This window comes from Salvia splendens, chromosome 14, assembly GCF_004379255.2.
Source record: "Salvia splendens isolate huo1 chromosome 14, SspV2, whole genome shotgun sequence".
NCBI lineage: Eukaryota > Viridiplantae > Streptophyta > Magnoliopsida > Lamiales > Lamiaceae > Salvia > Salvia splendens.
The window spans coordinates 4,164,525-4,178,402 of NC_056045.1; the positions used below are offsets into that span (position 1 = coordinate 4,164,525).

The 13,878-nt window shown below is 35.1% G+C and overlaps 2 protein-coding genes across 2 annotated transcripts; one reads left to right on the forward strand and one right to left on the reverse strand.

Annotated features, from left to right (window-relative positions):
• Positions 1–1,211: 1,211 nt before the first annotated feature.
• On the forward strand, positions 1,212–6,022 carry LOC121763687 (chromo domain protein LHP1-like). Its single transcript, XM_042159743.1, has 6 exons — positions 1,212–1,582; positions 1,689–1,714; positions 1,787–1,873; positions 4,096–4,878; positions 5,584–5,644; positions 5,733–6,022. The coding sequence occupies exons 1-6, from the start codon at positions 1,277–1,279 to the stop codon at positions 5,784–5,786; spliced, it is 1,317 nt and encodes a 438-aa protein (XP_042015677.1). The 5' UTR covers positions 1,212–1,276; the 3' UTR covers positions 5,787–6,022.
• Positions 6,023–6,768: 746 nt separating this feature from the next.
• LOC121763688 (non-specific lipid-transfer protein 8-like) lies at positions 6,769–7,438 on the reverse strand. The gene is made up of 2 exons (XM_042159744.1): positions 7,054–7,438; positions 6,769–6,944 (listed from the first exon to the last, which is right to left on the reverse strand). The coding sequence occupies exons 1-2, from the start codon at positions 7,386–7,388 to the stop codon at positions 6,935–6,937; spliced, it is 345 nt and encodes a 114-aa protein (XP_042015678.1). The 5' UTR covers positions 7,389–7,438; the 3' UTR covers positions 6,769–6,934.
• Between the last annotated feature and the right edge of the window lie 6,440 nt (positions 7,439–13,878).

Consider the following 13,878-nt stretch of genomic DNA (forward strand, 5'->3'; position numbering starts at 1 on the left):
AAAGTTATTAAGTTGTTTATTAAAATTTCTTTGCCACAATTAATATTTGGAAAAACTATTTCTATTTCAAGCAAAGGGAAATAAGTACCTCATTACGGTAAAGTGATGTAAGTGCTGATAATGAAAGGCTCAAATCTCGAAAATAACATTGCAAAATTGAAAAAGAAGATTACTACTAGTCTACTCCCTTCATCCCATAATAAATGACATATTTTGATAATCACATGGGGTTTTAGGAGATCTTATTTTGTACGTTAAACAGAGAGAGAAAATGTTAATCTATATTAATGTGAGAGAATTTTTTCTAAAAAATAAAATATGACATCTTTTGTAGAACAAATTAAAAATGGAAGTGTGACATCTATAATAGAACGAAGGGAGTACTTGTTTTCAATCTATACAACTATTTCATCTACATCCAATAATGTAGTTATGGCCTGTGAGGAGAGTGTGTTCGAGATTCCTGCGAACTTCCACCTCAACTTTAATTATCATTGCGATATTGCGATTTCGAACGTCGAAATCTAAAATAGTTCGAGGATTTTCGAACTCTAGAGTAAAGGCGTACTTGTCGATATCCTCAATTTTGTTGTCGATTATTCATTGAAGGAGTAAATAAATCATGATATCAAAGAGTGAATTTCGTAATAGCTTGAGTTAATACTTACTCCGTATTTATTTATATTGATTAGGGCTTCCGAAATCTAGGGTAAGGGTTATTTTTCCATATCTACAATTCCGATCTGACACCCAATAATGGTATTATGAGCCTGTCAAGTTAGAGTATGTTCGAGATCCTGCGAACTGCTACCTCAACTTTAATTATAAGATATTTTAATTTCAAACATCAAAATCTGAAATAGTTTGAGGGTTTTCGAACTCTAGGATAAGACCTACTTGCCGTTATCTACAATTTCATGGCTGGTTATTCAATGTAGGAGTAATTAAGTCATATGATATCCGAGCATAAATTTCGTAATAACATGAGTTTAAACTTAGCATACGGACTTTATTATATGGATTATAACTCTGTAAAGTACATATATTAAGTTAAAGCCTATCTGTATAGCGATGTTGTTACTTAAATTTTCTTTTCCACAATTAATATTTGGAAAACTAGTTCTATTTTAGGCAAATAGAAATAACCCTAATGGGTAAAGTGAGTAATAAAAGGCTAAAATCTCGAAAATAACATTGCAGAATTGAAAAAATAAGCTGGAAACCCGAGGTGGACTCTAGAGAGAGAAATCCGCTTTGTAGTGTGAGAGAGAGAGAGATGAAAACAGGGAAAAAGAGGATTACCAATTCTGACCCCGTTGAGTCGTCACCACCTCCATCCTCCGACCTCCCCACCGCCGACGCCGGCGATGAGGACAGCCTGAAAACTTCAGCTGACAGCTGGAAGCGCGACGATGCGGAGGAGCCCGTCGAAGAGGACGAAGCAGACGAGGAAGATTCCGAAGGTGAGAGAGAGTACGAGCAGGACGAAAACGTTCCAATTGAGGAGGCTGGAGGCGAGAGGACGAAGCTCGCCGATGGATTCTACGAGCTTGAGGCCGTGCGCAGGAAGCGAGTGAGGAAGGTGAATTGTTGCTTGTTGTTGTCAATTAAAGAATGCATTTTTTTCAAATTTGAGCGATGAAATCGAGCTTGATTTGTTGATTGATTGGAATGTGGAAAAATTGCAGGGTCAATTGCAGTATCTGATTAAATGGTGAGTGGTTTGGAACTTGAAATGGCAGTCTTTTTTTATATAAAACGGCTAATTGTGTGTTTTTTTTAAAAGGCGAGGCTGGTCGGAGGCAGCGAATACTTGGGAGCCGGTGGAGAATTTGTCGCAGTGCTCCGATGTTATTGATGCATTTGAAGAAAGGTTTTGTTTTTTTTTTCTATTTTTCTGAATTGTTTTATTTTCTGTTGTATCACTGTATGTTTTATCCTTTCAGTGCTAGCTAGCTAATATATTGTGAATCAGATGATAAATGTAGTAATCTGTGAGACTAGGATCAAAGTCTTGTTTTCGGTGATTTTGAAAAAAAAGGTTTCCGGGAGCTTATAGTTGTATTTTATGAAAGGGTAAAGCGTCCTAATGGCATGTTTAAAGAGAAAAACGCCATCTTTGATGGCCCGTGTTTCATTGAAAATTTGAACAAATTGTAGAATAGGCGCGCGTTTCGTTGAAATTGCTACTGACGTGTAAGCCTCCGTCTTCTCTTTGAATATGGCCTTAGCAGTGGTGTATTTCTCTTAAAACAAGCCATTAGAATTGTGTGTTTCCGTTGAATACAAAAAAGGTTCCCGATCAGGGAATCTATTTTCTAAAATCACCTAAAACGAGTCCCTAACTAGTGCTTTTATTTTCTTGCTTTTTTCTTTCTGGTTTTGAATTTGTCGAAGTGCTGGGATGTTATTGATGTATTTAAGAAAGGTTTTCTTTTTTATTTTTTCTGAATTATTTTTTCTTTTTTATTGATGTATTTAAGAAAGGTTTTTCTGAATTGTTCTATCACTGGGTGTATTACCCTTTCAGTGCTAGCTTATGTGTTTGTGAATAAAATGATAAAATGAATAGATAATAATTTGTCAAAATGTGTTCGGTGTTATTGGTGCATTTGAAAAAATGTTTTCTTTTTAAATTTTTGCTGAATTGTTTTATTTTCTGTTTTGTCACTGTATGTTATATCCTTTCAGTGCTAACTAATGTGTTTGTGAGTCAGATGATAAAATGAATATCTTGTAGTATTTTTTTTTGAGTCCCTGACTAGGATCAAATTCTCGTTTTTGCTGATTTTTGCAATCACCCAAAACGAGCCCCGGACTAGTGCTTTCTTTTCCTGTTTTGTGCTTTCTGGTTTTGAATTTTTCGTAGTGTTCGGATGTTATTAATGTCTTTGAAGAAAGGTTTTCTTTTTCAGTTTTTTCTGAATTATTTTATTTTCTGTTCTATCACTGTATGTTTTACCCTTTGAGTGCTAGCTAATGTGTTTGTGAATAAAATGAGTAGTTAATAATTTGTCACAGTGTTCGGTGTTATTGATGCATTTGAAAAAAGGTTTTGTTTTTAAATTTTTTCTGAATTGTTTTATTTTCTGTTGTCACTGTATGTTAGTATATCCTTTCAGTGCTAGCTAATGTGTTTGTGAATTGGACATAAAATGAATACTTCATTTAGTAATTTTTGAGTCCCTAACTATGATCAAATTTTCGTTTTCGTTGATTTTAGAAAAAAGTTTCCGTAAATGGGAACTTTTGATGGCAAGTTTAAAGAGAAATACGCCATCTTTGATGGCACGTGTTTCATTGCAAATTTGAACACGCTGTAGAATTGGCATGTGTTTCATTGAAGTTTCTACTGACGTGTAAGCAGCCTCCGTCTTCTCTTTAAACACTATTAGCATTGGTGTGATTCTCTGTAAACACGCCATTAGAATTGGCATGTTTGCCTTTAATACCAAAAAGTGCTTTTCTTTTCCCCTTTTTTTCCTTGTGGTTTTGAATTTGTTGCAGTGTTCAGATGTTAACGATGCATTTGAAGAAAGGTTTTCTTTTTACAAAATTTTTGAATTGTTTTATTCTCTGTTTTGTCACTGTATGTTTTATCCTTTCAGTGCTAGCTAATTAATGTGTTTGTCTATTAGATGATAAAATGAATATTTAGTACTTTTTTAGTCTGACTAGGATCAAATCTCGTTTTCGGTGATTTTAGAAAAAAAAAGGTTTCCTAAATGGGATATTTTTTTGTATTTTATGAAAGGGAAACACGTCACTAATGGCATGTTCAAAGAGAAACACGCCATATTTGATGGCACGTGTTTATTTGAAAATTTGAAGACGTCATAGAATTGGCACGTGCTTCATTGAAAATTCAACTGACGTGTAAGCCTTTGTCTTCTCTTTAAACATGCCATTAGCATTGATGTATTTCTCTTTAAACATGCCATTAGAATTGTCGTGTTTCCCTTTGATACAACAAAAGGTTCCATTCAGGGAACCTAATCTATAAAATCACCCAAAACAAGCCCCTGACTAGTGCTTTTCTTTTCCTGCTTTTTTCTTTCTGGTTTTGAATTGTTGAATTTTCTGTTGGATCCGTAGCCTGCAAACTGGGAAGAGTAGGTCGGCACGAAAGAGAAAGCGCAAGGCTGGTGTAGCTACCATTCAAACCAAGAAAAAGCTGCCTCATAATCATCATCAACAGCAGCAGCAGAGGTCTTCTACATCTGCCAATTATAATGTGCCTCCTCGTGTGATCAGGATTGTGGAGGAGCCCATCTCCTTTCCCTCACTCAATGAATCGAGTTTTACGAATGGGAATGACGAGAATAATGTCAGTGTCACAAAGAGTGTAGAAACCTCCAAGCAAGTAAATGAGAATGGTGGGGGAACGGGTTCTGTTACAAGAGAAGAAGATCATGCGCAAAATGAGTTGGATATGAAACTGTGTGAACTGAAAGGAGCGATGGTGGTAAATTCAGAAGATGCTGACAGAGTTGCTATAGCATCCCGAGAAGTCCAACAAACAGGAGGGGATACCTTGGCGAACGGATTAAAGAAGATGGATATAGTGGATGCAGTGCCAGTCCATTTAGGTCGTGTTACTGGAGCTAAAAAGAGGAAATCTGGTGTCGTCAAGAGGTTCATAAAAGATCCAGTATCATGCTCTGTGGATGGTGCACCAAATGGACCCCCGGCAAGTGCTGCACTCATCCCAATAAATGTTCAAAAATCGGAGTTTCCCGTATCCATAATGAGTTGCAAGAGTAAATATGAGGATTCCAAAAGCTTATGTACCATCATCGAAATTGTCAAGCCTGTAAGCTATAAGGCTTCCATATCTGAGAATGACCAAGAAGTCCTGGTAGCCTTTGAGGCCATAAGGTTCGTGATCCAATACCCATTGTTCACTTCATTTTCTTCTGATGAAATGTAGTATAATTTTGTTTATTTGTTTAGTTCAAGGAGATAATGCACAAAAGATGATAATAATTTTAAAACAAAATAGCTATGAAGCTACGGCCTTCGTCACTTTTTTACAAATTTGACGTGACTCTTGAATATTAGCAAAATAAAGTCACAAACTTTTCATGATTGTGCAATTTCACTCGAGGATCAAATATCTGAGTAAGGTAAATTCTTTGCACTACTTTCAGTTTCTTGTCATGTTTTGCCACTGCATTTCCTCTTACGTTATAAAGTTATCAAATTGCTTCTGTTATAGAGGAAACCCATTTCTCACTGCACATTTATTTTATTTCATCTAAAATTGCAAAAAAAGGGGGGGGGGGACTCGGGTTTAATTGTTTTAGTTTAGCCATGGTTGATTTCTAAGAGGAAGAGATAGCATAACTTGCTCTATATTCCTTTTATAGTATGTTGTATTAATGAGTCATCTTGGGTGGGACGGAGGGAGTATCACTTTGTGTTATCATTATATTACTCTCTCCTTATACATACTTAATATATGGTTGCTCATTGCTAGTTTTTCATCAACAATGACTAGATTAGTGACAATTGTCATTGTTCCAGAAATGAGTCTAACTTCATACATGTTTCTTCTATTACATTGATTTCATTCTGGTGCAGGGCTGATGGAACCAAATTAATAGTGGATAACAAATTTTTGAAAGCGAACAATCCACTTTTGGTAAGTTTTCTAGTTGCTTTGTTGCATTTTTCATTGTGAAACATGAATCTGATCACTTTCTATTTTTCTTTCTCCAATTATCACGCAGCTGATAGACTTTTATGAGAAACATTTACGCTACAACCCGACTTCACCAAAATGATTAAACGGCCGAGTGTACACAATCAGAAGCAACATCGTTTCATGTTTCTCTTTGTTCATTGCTGTAGTTTGTTGCAAAAAAAACCACAGTTTTAAGACATTTAGCAGAGTGCCTATAGGAAGGGTGGTAAATAATGTTGGATTTGTATAAAATCTAAACTGTTCTTATTGCGGGTTTAGTTTATAAATATGTTCTTTACAGAAATCTTCGGAATTATGAAGTATCATTTTTTTTTCTTTATAGTTTCTTGTTTGCTTTATCTATAATGTTGTAAATCTAGCCTTTTAACTTGGTTAGTATTTTTTGTTTGACTCGAACTATTTTTAGGAATTTTTGTTCATAGTTTGTTGTTCGTACAATTCTACGTTACTTGTGATTGTTTTACACGAATGTTTGAAAAATATTTTGTTTACTGTAATAAATGAAGTCTAACTAGAAAGTAATACTACTAAATTCAATAATTAGGATTCTTGGAGGTCGATTTAATTGATTGGATTTATTTGATGTGGATAAAAATGAATCCACAAATGTTTGGGGTGCAATTTACCATTTTGATTGGATTTATTTAATATGGATAGAATTGAATCCAAACAATAGTTTGGTAATGTATGCATACCTTATTTGACAAATAGTACTACTACATAGTTAGTCTTCTTGTCTTGATTAAAATTTGTGTTAAAAGTATTTAGATATTTTGTCAGTGAGCTTCTATTGATTTAATATAAATGTAACTTTGAAGTTATTTTCTTTTCAAAAACACTGATTGTGGTGCCTCTGTTTTGAGTTTAATAGATAAAAAAAAAATTATAAGAAAGACCTCAAGTTTATTGTCTTGTCCATCCTGACAATGATCAATTCCTAGATCCGTCACTAAATTTAACATTAACACAATCATGTATCTATAATCCCTATACATATAATCATATCACGTCCATGAATATAACTTCTGTTGCACATATATATAAATATTATTAGTCCAAGATTAAAGAAAAACCTCACGAACATATATAGAAACACATGTGCATGCATACTCAGAAAGAGCATACAAGAAGAGTACAAATAAGAGAAAAGTTACATCTTATTCCTCATACACTTACATCATCATAAATCCATGCATCATCACACCCATTAATTTCCTTCCATCCATCTTAACTTATCCTACAAAAATCAAATCAAATCAAATCACAATAAGTTAATCAATTAGTCACCAAAGGTCCAAAACACACAAACAACCCCAACTAAAAAAAATCCATCAACAAATACTCACTTAGAGCAATCAACATTAGGAGAGATTTGAAAGGGCATCGAGATCCCACAGTTTCCGGGAAGAGCCTTGGCGAGCTCCGGCTTGATAGTGATGCTCTTAGCAGCATTCTTGATGCAGTTGCAGGCGGTTTGCTTGTCGGCCGTGGTCGTGGCGGCTGAAGCCAGGCTGGAGGCCCCGGTGCAGCAGGGGGAGGGCGGCGTCCCGCTCCCGCTCTTGAGGTAGTTGATGCACGGCCTCAAGTCCTTCATCACGTCGCTGCATGTGATCGCACGTGATGGCGCGACCACGGCCGCAAGCACGGCTAGGAAGAGAATTGCTTGAGTGAAAGAAGGCATGCTTGATTGTAATTGCAAGTTGAGATGGTGTGTGTGTTGCTTTGTTGATTATGGAGATTTTATAAGGAGGAAATTTAATTAAATAATGTTTAGGGTTTTCGTGTAAGAGATTTGATGGAAAGTCAAGTGAAGGAGAGATTGAAGAGGGAAGGTGAGAGGTTTAAGCTAATGCAGCTGTGATGGTTAACTTGAGGGTTTGAGTATATACCTACTCCACTTTTTGGGAAATTTCAAGTTTGTTTGAGTGAAAATTGGAGGGGTTCAATTAACTTTTAGTTTTTTGTTGGAGTTATTAGATAGCTTATGTAAGGTGGATACTAGACTTTTCGCCCCTTTTGATTTAAAATGCTTAATTTTGAATGATTTAGTTGAATTTTGTATCACGGTGTTTAGTGTATTCCACCGAATTAGGATATATAGTTATTTTTATTATTTAATTTCGATAAACATTATATTAGGGTTGTTAAATTCGAAACTAGAATATTTAAAATATATATATATATATAGGGTAGTGATCTATGGCAAATGCCCCTTAACCAAATAACTAGAGAATAAATCATAGCCACAAGATCAAAAAAATCAAGGGCTAGTATTAATTTTCGAATTTAATGAGATATTAGTTCCCTCAATCACAAATTTACTCCATAATAACAATGCAGGGGTATTATGGTCATTGACGGCAGCTAGATCCTTGGTGAGAGGCCACTCGATCTCGTCGGAGACGGCGACGAGGACTGCGCCGCTGTTGTCGCCCTGGCGGAGGCGGATGATCTGGAGATCTCCGGCGGCGAGCTCGACGGAGTAGTGCGTGTCGATCAGGTGGACGATTGCGCCGGGGATGGTGAAGTAGGAATCCTCGGCGGAGTCGGGCAGCGCGGAGGGGGAGTAGCATTCGCTGCGCGGCGAGTTTTCTGCAAAAGAAATTATTTGATGGAGAAGAATATGCAATTTCAATGTTATAAACTTCGCTGCGCGGTCAGTTGCATTGCTGATGTTCAAAACTTAAGTTATTCTCAAATCAAATATTAAGTGACATATCAAAATATTTGAGCATAAAAGTGCATTTTTTGGCAATCCCATAGTAATCGTTTTTATTCACTCCATCTCACTATTCTCACCCATCTGCCTCCAGGCTCCAGCACTAACCCGATCACTCTTCTTCACGTATGATTTAATTTGTCACATAAGATTTATTTTGATTGTAATTCAAAAGAGTAAGAAATTGGCAACAAAGTTAAATTTATGATTTTTTATTTACATTTTAAAACAATGTAAAACAACATAATTTCGAGCAAAGTTAGTAATTTACTTTGGTAAGAGTGATGTATTTTGTAAATAAGAGTGAAGTAAAATCATAAGAAGAGTGATGTGTTTTGTAAACAAGAGTGAAGTAAAATCATGCTAAGAGTGATGTGTTTTGTAAACAAGAGTGAAGTAAATTCATAAGAAGAGTGATGTGTTTTGTAAACAAGAGTGAAGTAAAATCATGCTAAGAGTGATGTGTTTTGTAAACAAGAGTGAAGTAAAATCATAAGAAGAGTGATGTGTTTTGTAAACAAGAGTGAAGTAAAATCATGCTAAGAGTGATGTGTTTTGTAAACAAGAGTGAAGTAAATTCATAAGAAGAGTGATGTGTTTTGTAAACAAGAGTGAAGTAAAATCATGCTAAGAGTGATGTGTTTTATTAACAAGAGTGAAGTAAAATCATGCTAAGAGTGATGTATTTTGTAAATAAGAGTGAAGTAAAATCATGCTAAGAGTGATGCTCATAGAGTAGCACTAAATATAGTTAGATAAGCACTAAATGAGACAAAAGGCTTTATGTAACTAAAATACTGTAATAGTAATAAAGTCATAATATGAGTATAATAATGAAGTCAATATAGAAATGATTATTTTTATTGTTTTAGTTAATTTTGAATTAATAAATTGGCTGTAAGTTGAATCTGAACAAATTTAAAGAAAATAAATAAAATATCATCAATTATCTGTGGATTTACATCCAATGAGCCAAACACTTAATTGTGGATTATGAGGAAATGCACTGCAGAATAGCATTGAGGAAATGCACTGCAGAATAGCGTTGTGGATTATGAGGAAATGCACAAACACATTACGCAAGTCACATTATAATTTACACAGATCGAAACCAACATTCCTCTCTTCTCCCTGAAGAATTGCCTTGCCGACGCCCAAGCCTAGATCTGATTTTTATTGAGTTTGGATGACGAATTCTCTAAAAGCCGTTACCCTAACTCACGTCCGGTACCAGAGGGGCGATCAGCTAGGGCATTTCCTGGCATGGATTTCCCTTGTCCCCGCCTTCATCAGCTTCGGCGGCTTCGTCTCCCACTTCATCTTCCGCCGCGAGCTCCAGGGCATGTTCTTCGCCATCGGCCTCCTCATCTCCCAAGTCGTAAACAAATTCATCAAGACCTCCGTGCAGCAGGCTCGCAGAATCTTCACCTAAACCCTAAACCTCATCAAGCAACAAGGCGGCGACTCCCCCGACGAATTTGGATGGAGATTTGGAAGGAAATTTGAAAATCCGGAAGGAAATGAAACCGCTGATTTTGAATTTCATAAGGTACTTTCCAAAAATACCCTTGGCCTATTTTATATTATTAAAATAAATAATATTTTTTCCATTAAGATGTGTGGCTGAGATTTGTTCTCTAGTTATACACTTAAGATTAGTTATATGTTGATCACTAACCTATATATATATATATATATATATATATATATATATAGGGATGTATTCATTTCCTTTTCCCATATTTCCTCCTTTTTCCTTCTTAATCTTAACCGTTTATTTTTACAATCCTATGGACTATATTTAGCCGTGTAACCATTTAATTTAATGATTAAAAATTGTGAAAAGGGCTAAATTGGAACTCATTATTTTAGTTAGTTATGGTGATTCCTTAATTCACGTTCATGAAGATCTGCACAGTTATTCTTCTATGCAATACAGTCCAGACGTGAGTTCATCCACTCTTCCGTCGCCGCAATTGAATTGTTCGCTAATCACTATTTTCAAGTATCGGATATCCATTCATGCGTTGTCGTCGTCGTTAATTTTGTATGCTGAAGGTGTCGTAGAGATTGGTCTTTTGTAATTTTGGAAGAATGTAATTCAGATACGCCTTCGTTTGTGTATGTGTCGATTCTGTTACTAATAATTACGTTATGTCCGATTATTCGGTCGTTGTTGAGCTAATCCGATAACTCTTATAAAACCATTCTTGTGTATGTATCGATTTGGTTTAAACATTGCGACCAATGCTTAGTAGTTGTTCAATACGATTATGTTAATGGCGTAGGGTTGCAATTCTGGGCGGTAGAGTTGTAACGTAGAATGTTAAACGTACCCCGTATGGAGTACCGTGAGTATGAATCAATTTATAAGGGTGCAGTTATAGTCTTGGCTACTGTAGATAATTAACAACATACGAATAATGCACCCAATAGTAATGAGTAATGGATATTAGTGGATATATAATGATCAATATGTGAACTGCAATGCATACGTTGAAGATGTACACCTTTTTTCGATTTTGGCACACCCTTCTTGTGTCTTCTACGGGTTTAATCAGTTTATGTGTTAGGGTTTAATAAGTGTGTGGGATAGTGTTTAGTACTTAAACAGTAATAATGAATTGTAGCAAGCAGCGAATAATGCAGCAAGTGTAAAATTTTAAATAATGAATTGTAGCAAGCAGCGAATAATGAATTGTAACAAACAGTAATAATGAATTTTCCACACACGTGATTCTTCTCCGTTTCCGAAGACTCATTTTCTCCTCCTCAATTTGAATATAGTGGAGTTGTAGTAAACAACAGATGTTAAAATTTTAAACTGCATATATTGGTGAACATGATCTGAAGTAATAATGTATAGATTATATATATCGATTTGGGATACATTGATGGAATGTTGGTTATGAAAGAGATATATATGCACTATTTCTGAAGGGTAATGTACAACATATGAAAGAGATAATACATGTAATGTATAAATATGAAGATGTAATGCACTATTTCTGAAGGGTAATATGCACCGTATGTCATATAATGCATATTAAGCTTAACATGTATTGTTTTGTGATTAATAACAATGTTTAAACCGATACGAATAGTGCTCTGAATGTTAACGAATAATGGATATTATTGGCTATAAAATGCACCATATGTGAACTGCAATGTATACGAATAAGATGTGCCGTGTTTCGTTGTTTGGCACACGTTTCTTGTTTCCCCTAAGGGTTTAATAAGTCTAGGGGCTAGGGTATAGTACGTACACATAAATAACAACGTTTAAACTGATACGAATAATGCACCGAATGGTTACTAATAATGGATATTATTGATTATTCAATGCACCATATATGAACTGCAATGTATACGATTAAGATGTGTCGTGTTTCGATGATTGACACATGTTTCTTGTTTCCCCTAAGGGTTTAATAAGCCTAGGGGCTAGGGTATAGTACGTACTCATTAATAACAATGTTTAAACAGATACGAATAATGCGCCGAATGGTAACGAATAATGGATATTGTGGACTACATAATGCACCATATGTGACCTGCAATGTATACGAATAAGATGTGTCGTGTTTCGATGTTTGACACACGTTTCTTGTTTCCCCTTAGGGTTTAATAAGCATAGGGGCTAGGGTATAGTACGTACTCATTAATAGTCTTTGTTAACGTTGTTATTAATGTGTACATACTAGACCCTATCCCCTGGGCTTAATATTAATGCGTATATGATGTACATAAAATTTAGGCGTACTATATGTATGGCTTAATATTTTAGGTGTACAATATACATATGCATTATTTGGGTTTGCCATTGCATTACGCCCAAGTATTGGTGCATTATTTGGTTAAAATACACAAACAACGTTCAGTAATGCATAATCTAATACGAATACTTACATTATATGCAGATATGATGCACATTAAATTGAGGCCTACTATATATATGGTTTAAATTATTAGGTGTGCAATATACAAATGCATTATTTGGTGTTGCCATTGCATTGCGCATAACGATTGGTGCATTATTTGGGTTAAATACACAAACAACGTTTTGTAATGCATAATCTAATACGACTACTTACATTATATGCATATATGATGCACATAAAATAGAGGCGTACTACATACAGGGCTTAATGTATTAGGTGTTTAATATACAAATGCATTATTTGGTGTTGCCATTGCATTGCGCACAAGGTTTAGTGCATTATTTGGCATATGTTAAGCATTACGAGAGTTAATCGGCCAACTATACAGACAAAAAACATAATACAAACAAGACAAATAACATAATACACCAATTACACACTAAGTATTCTTAGCCGTCTGAATAATCACGATGAACATACGGTTAGACTGATTGTTCACAAGATCAAAATCAGAAAGACTAGTCTCAAAAACATTGTTAAGTGTATTCAAGTTTGTAAAAAGATCTAAAGTGCTAAGTCTTCCAACAAATACCAGAAACCATCAAGCACTACAAGCTGACTTGGATTTAACTGCTTCAAGCAGTTCAGAAACTCCGACGGTGTGCGCCTGCAGTAAAGACGATCAGTCTTTCTTCCCTTAACTTGTGTCTGTTGAACATCACCTGCTGAGCTACTAGGGGCAGCAGCTGCCAACCGATCCCTCAACTTTTGTGCCAACGCTACCGGAATTAAATCATCAACTGCATCGTCGAGTTCAGATCTAACTCGCTTCTCTGAAATTGCACAAACAAAGTAACAAATCACAACATTTTCAAAAAAGTGGACTACGTTCTGTGTAATGATGTGTTCATGTTAATGTTTACATATTAATGCAAACAACGTAATCAATCACATCACATGAATGATTGAGTAAAACATTCGCATAATGCATTAAACATCACTGATAATGCACTAAATATTAATGCTACTGCTTTAGATACTACTGATAATGCACTAAATATTACTGCTACTGCATTAGATAATACTGTTAATGCACTAGATATTACTGATAATGCATTAGATACTACTGATAATGCACTAAATATTACTGATAATGCATTAGATAATATTGATAATGCACTAAATATTACTTATAATGCACTAAATATTACTGATAATGCATTAGATAATACTGATAATGCACTAAATATTACTGCTAATGCACTAATATACCTCATATAATGCACACAGTAACACTAAAAAATACATGCTTATAGTTCCACAATTCATTGAATATATCTGAAATTATGAACCGTGTCATGTTTTTAGTTAGCACACCACGCAACATGTATAATGCGGATTTAACAGAATTGCTAATACCATCACTCACAATCTAAATATTAATGATACTGCATTAGATACTACTGATAATGCACTAAATATTACTGGTAATGCACTAGATAATACTGATAATGCACTAAATATTACTGATAATGCATTATATACTACGGATAATGCACTAATATACCTCA

Excerpts from the sequence above, each read along its gene's own strand:
- LOC121763687 (XM_042159743.1), top strand. The coding sequence starts at position 1,277 with ATGAAAACAGGGAAAAAGAGGATTACCAATTCTGACCCCGTTGAGTCG. Across the intron at positions 4,879-5,583 it reads GTAGCCTTTGAGGCCATAAG|GGCTGATGGAACCAAATTAA; the intron begins GTTCGTGATCCA and ends ATTCTGGTGCAG. Across the intron at positions 5,645-5,732 it reads AAGCGAACAATCCACTTTTG|CTGATAGACTTTTATGAGAA; the intron begins GTAAGTTTTCTA and ends ATTATCACGCAG.
- LOC121763688 (XM_042159744.1), bottom strand. The coding sequence starts at position 7,388 with ATGCCTTCTTTCACTCAAGCAATTCTCTTCCTAGCCGTGCTTGCGGCC.